General features: G+C 38.0%; 2 protein-coding genes across 5 annotated transcripts in view; both read left to right on the forward strand.

The window, feature by feature from the left end:
• Positions 1-8, forward strand: part of LOC104778578 (histone-lysine N-methyltransferase ATX2-like) — a 5,628-nt gene extending 5,620 nt beyond the window's left edge. The window contains exon 5 of the mRNA XM_010503030.2: positions 4-8. Coding sequence (XP_010501332.1) covers positions 4-8 — 5 coding nt within the window. The remainder of the gene's footprint in view (positions 1-3) is intronic.
• The window catches only part of LOC104763699 (histone-lysine N-methyltransferase ATX2), an 8,722-nt gene continuing 4,165 nt past the window's right edge, over positions 9-4,565 (forward strand). For all 4 annotated transcript variants that reach the window (XM_010487046.2, XM_010487041.2, XM_010487062.2 and 1 more), the window contains exons 1-16: positions 9-223; positions 484-610; positions 734-838; positions 980-1,185; positions 1,293-1,385; positions 1,478-1,575; positions 1,657-1,818; positions 2,310-2,388; positions 3,113-3,177; positions 3,257-3,304; positions 3,422-3,539; positions 3,612-3,677; positions 3,789-3,850; positions 4,005-4,061; positions 4,214-4,282; positions 4,394-4,491. In XM_010487046.2, coding sequence (XP_010485348.1) covers positions 82-223; positions 484-610; positions 734-838; positions 980-1,185; positions 1,293-1,385; positions 1,478-1,575; positions 1,657-1,818; positions 2,310-2,388; positions 3,113-3,177; positions 3,257-3,304; positions 3,422-3,539; positions 3,612-3,677; positions 3,789-3,850; positions 4,005-4,061; positions 4,214-4,282; positions 4,394-4,491 — 1,595 coding nt within the window. In that variant the 5' untranslated portion in view covers positions 9-81. The remainder of the gene's footprint in view (positions 224-483; positions 611-733; positions 839-979; positions 1,186-1,292; positions 1,386-1,477; positions 1,576-1,656; positions 1,819-2,309; positions 2,389-3,112; positions 3,178-3,256; positions 3,305-3,421; positions 3,540-3,611; positions 3,678-3,788; positions 3,851-4,004; positions 4,062-4,213; positions 4,283-4,393; positions 4,492-4,565) is intronic.

Here is a 4,565-nt window from a genome sequence, read left to right on the forward strand (position 1 = left end):
CAGGTTAAATATGGAGATGGAGATGGCGAGGAATTAGCTCTTCGTCGTGAAAAGATCAAATTTTTAATTTCTCGTGACGAGATGGAGTTGCTAAACATGAAGTTTGGTACCAACGATGTGGCCGTTGATGGTCAAGATTATGATGAACTGGTTATATTGGCTGCTTCGTTTGAGGAGTGCCAAGATTTTGAGCCTAGAGACATCATATGGGCGAAACTAACTGGTAAATGCTTTGAACCAAACCTATTTCTGTATTCTGGTACATGTATTTTCTTACCTTTTTTTGTAGAAAATATCCAGGCATATAACCTCCCTTTATAGTGTTAGGAAGCATATTAGTCACCATCTTTCTCTTTAAGACCTAATTGCTTTAGAACTTTGTGGTACTTAGTAAGCATGTATTGCCTAGCCTTTAAGACATAAACTTAACTTATTATGCATACTGAGAACCATACTGCTGTGTGTGTTAACTTTTCTGGACAGGTCATGCTATGTGGCCAGCAATTATTGTGGATGAGTCTGTTATAGTAAAGCGGAAAGGTCTAAACAACAAGGCATCTGGAGGAAGATCAGTCCTCGTACAGTTTTTCGGCACCCATGATTTTGCTAGGTTAGCAAATCGTTTTAATATCTTTAGAGGTTTTGTTATGCTACCGAATTGTTGAAATTAATGTTACACAAACACATCATAATTTTGAAGTGGAAATTGACTATTTTTCTTTTGGTTATATAGAATACAAGTCAAACAAGCGGTCTCATTTCTTAAAGGGCTTCTCTCACGATCTCCCCTGAAGTGTAAGCAACCTCGGTTTGAAGAGGCCATGGAGGAAGCAAAAATGTAAGTTTCTCTTGCTTTTCAGTAGCATTCTACTTTTTCAATTTCCCAATGTAGTGAACTTAACAAACAGACCATTTCTATATGTTTATCCGAACAAGAATGTGATGCCTGTGTTAAATTGCTGTAACTGACTTCACCTAGGTACCTAAAAGAATATAAGCTTCCAGGAAGGATGGATCAACTTCAAAAAGTTGCTGATACTGATTGTTCGGAAAGGACTAATAGTGGAGAAGTGGACAGCTCAAACTCTGGTGATGATCACACAAAAGATGGAGAAGTCTGGTTGCGACCAATGGAACTTGGAGATTGCTTGCATAGAATCGGAGATTTGCAAATAATTAATCTTGGTAATGTTTGAAACTAATTAGTATGTTGGATCATCCTTAGTTGGAATGGACTCTGCCATTATGCATAAGCCAAACTAATTAGTATATCACTTGTCTTTGTCTGTCAGGAAGGATCGTGACAGACTCCGAATTTTTCAAGGATAGTCAGCATACTTGGCCGGAAGGGTATACAGTTATAAGAAAGTTCATATCACTAAAAGGTCAATTAGTTACCAGTTTCTGTGCTTTTCTATATTAATCTGCAATTTTTTCGTCTCATACATGCACAATTTCTTGTTTTGACTTTAAGCAGATCCTGACGCATCTGCCATGTACAAGATGGAAGTGCTTAGAGATGCCGAGTCAAAGACTCGCCCTGTTTTCAGAGTGACAACCAACAGCGGTGAGCAGGTTAGGTTTTTAGGTGAAGGCTTGTGTGCATAGAAGGTTTGTTATAGCCATATGTTAAGTTGATATTTGATTTTTTGACAGTTCAAAGGGGAAACTCCATCTGCCTGCTGGAATAAAATATATAATAGGATAAAAAAGATTCAGAGTGCTTCCAATAGTCCTGATGTTATGGGTAAAGGACTTCTAGAATCTGGTACAGATATGTTTGGCTTTTCCAACCCAGAAGTCGATAAACTTATTCAGGTATTTCTTCTTGAATCTGAAGCTATGTGTAGTGGTTATAGTTGACTCCTTTTACTCCTTCATTCACTGGACTCTCAGGAGTTTTCGCTAGATTCTCCGTTGTACTCCTTTAGGGACCCTGAAAACTTTGCAGTGATCTGCCTTCTGTTTTGCAGTTAAAATGCATTATTAGGCATTTTATGTTTGGCATGGAAGTTTTATATTATCAAGCTATATGTATTAAATCTTTCTCCTTATCTCTTTCCGAGAGCATTTGAACTCTTAGATAAACTAAGAGTGGGTCCTGGTCTGCATTCTTTAAAAAGGAACCAAGTTTCGCAGAAGATTTCACCATTACGATAACTAATTTCTGTAAAAAAAATTGTGACTTCTCTTTATGTACTTTTTTGTGTTGTAGATTTCCAATTTCTTACTTTGCAATATTCTTCAGCTTCTAGCAATCGCATTTTATGTATGTTGTGCCCTATAATAAGTCTTGACCTTACTGGCAGGGGCTATCACAATCCAAACCACCTTCGAAGGTTTCTCAGCGCAAATATAGTTCAGGAAAGTATCAAGATCATCCTACTGGTTACCGACCTGTACGGGTGGACTGGAAAGATCTTGATAAATGCAATGTCTGCCACATGGATGAGGTTAACAATGCTTCTTTCTTGATTGAACGGTTTGTACGCCTTAATAAGTTAGTTATGACTTAGATTTTCTTTTCTGCAGGAATATGAGAACAATCTGTTCCTACAATGTGATAAATGTAGAATGATGGTATTACTCTCTCTGAGTTGTTAATACTATTTTATACCCTTTTAGATCTATAGTGTATAGTGGCTGGCATACTATCTTTTTCTAGATGATGCTCAGTATATTTTGATCCCGAACTAGGTCCATACTAGATGCTATGGGCAGTTGGAACCCCGTGATGGCATTCTGTGGTTATGCAACTTGTGTCGTCCTGGCGCTCTTGATATTCCTCCTCGATGTTGTCTTTGTCCTGTAGTAGGTAATTTGACCAAACCTTTTCGGTATGGAGTCTTTATATGCCTTGGTTAATGACCAACAAATTATCTTTCAGGGGGTGCTATGAAGCCGACAACTGATGGGCGCTGGGCTCATCTGGCTTGTGCCATATGGATCCCAGGTATAATCTTCACCAGTTGATATGTTACACTGCATGTTTCTGCTTTCTACTAAGGATTTTGGGGCTTTACCTTTATCCAAGATGTATGAGATCGATTGTGATATTATACAGAAACATGCTTACTGGATGTGAAGAAGATGGAACCTATTNATCCTACTGGTTACCGACCTGTACGGGTGGACTGGAAAGATCTTGATAAATGCAATGTCTGCCACATGGATGAGGTTAACAATGCTTCTTTCTTGATTGAACGGTTTGTACGCCTTAATAAGTTAGTTATGACTTAGATTTTCTTTTCTGCAGGAATATGAGAACAATCTGTTCCTACAATGTGATAAATGTAGAATGATGGTATTACTCTCTCTGAGTTGTTAATACTATTTTATACCCTTTTAGATCTATAGTGTATAGTGGCTGGCATACTATCTTTTTCTAGATGATGCTCAGTATATTTTGATCCCGAACTAGGTCCATACTAGATGCTATGGGCAGTTGGAACCCCGTGATGGCATTCTGTGGTTATGCAACTTGTGTCGTCCTGGCGCTCTTGATATTCCTCCTCGATGTTGTCTTTGTCCTGTAGTAGGTAATTTGACCAAACCTTTTCGGTATGGAGTCTTTATATGCCTTGGTTAATGACCAACAAATTATCTTTCAGGGGGTGCTATGAAGCCGACAACTGATGGGCGCTGGGCTCATCTGGCTTGTGCCATATGGATCCCAGGTATAATCTTCACCAGTTGATATGTTACACTGCATGTTTCTGCTTTCTACTAAGGATTTTGGGGCTTTACCTTTATCCAAGATGTATGAGATCGATTGTGATATTATACAGAAACATGCTTACTGGATGTGAAGAAGATGGAACCTATTGATGGGATTAATAAAGTCAATAAGGTTTGAGATGTTTCTCTTTCAGGTTCCTTTACATCTGTTTTCTTAGACAGAATTAGTTACCTTTTCAACGAGAGAAGCACATTGTAGTCTAATTTTTAGTAGCCACGTGATGCTTGAATAGTTATCTTTTTTTTTTCTTCACACTTAAAAACAGGATCGTTGGAAATTATTGTGCAGCATCTGTGGTGTATCTTATGGAGCTTGTATCCAGGTAAGACTTATTTTGATGGCAAAAGAAAGCTGAATCATTGTTTACTAATTCACACATGACAATATTTTTATTGCTTGCCTTGTTTAAACTCTCTCATAAATATTAGTCATTGAATAAAGTAATTAACTAGAAATAATGATTGCTCATTTCAGTGTTCAAATAGTTCTTGTCGGGTGGCCTATCATCCACTATGTGCACGAGCTGCTGGTCTCTGTGTTGAGGTACTTTCATATGCTACAGTAGATCGTAAGATTCTACAGTCGTTCATAGATGTTACTCAACCACACAGATTTTACTAAAAAGATAGTTCTAACTAAGATAGCATTTTGTAGCTTGCAGATGAGGATAGGCTTTTTCTTCTATCAATGGAGGATGATGAAGCAGATCAGTGCATCCGCCTGCTTTCATTTTGTAAGAGGCATCGACAAACATCAAATAACCACCTAGAAACAGAGTACATTATCAAACCTGCTCATAATATTGCCAAGTACCTCCCACCTCCTA

Source organism: Camelina sativa, chromosome 3, assembly GCF_000633955.1.
Source record: "Camelina sativa cultivar DH55 chromosome 3, Cs, whole genome shotgun sequence".
NCBI classification, from domain to species: domain Eukaryota; kingdom Viridiplantae; phylum Streptophyta; class Magnoliopsida; order Brassicales; family Brassicaceae; genus Camelina; species Camelina sativa.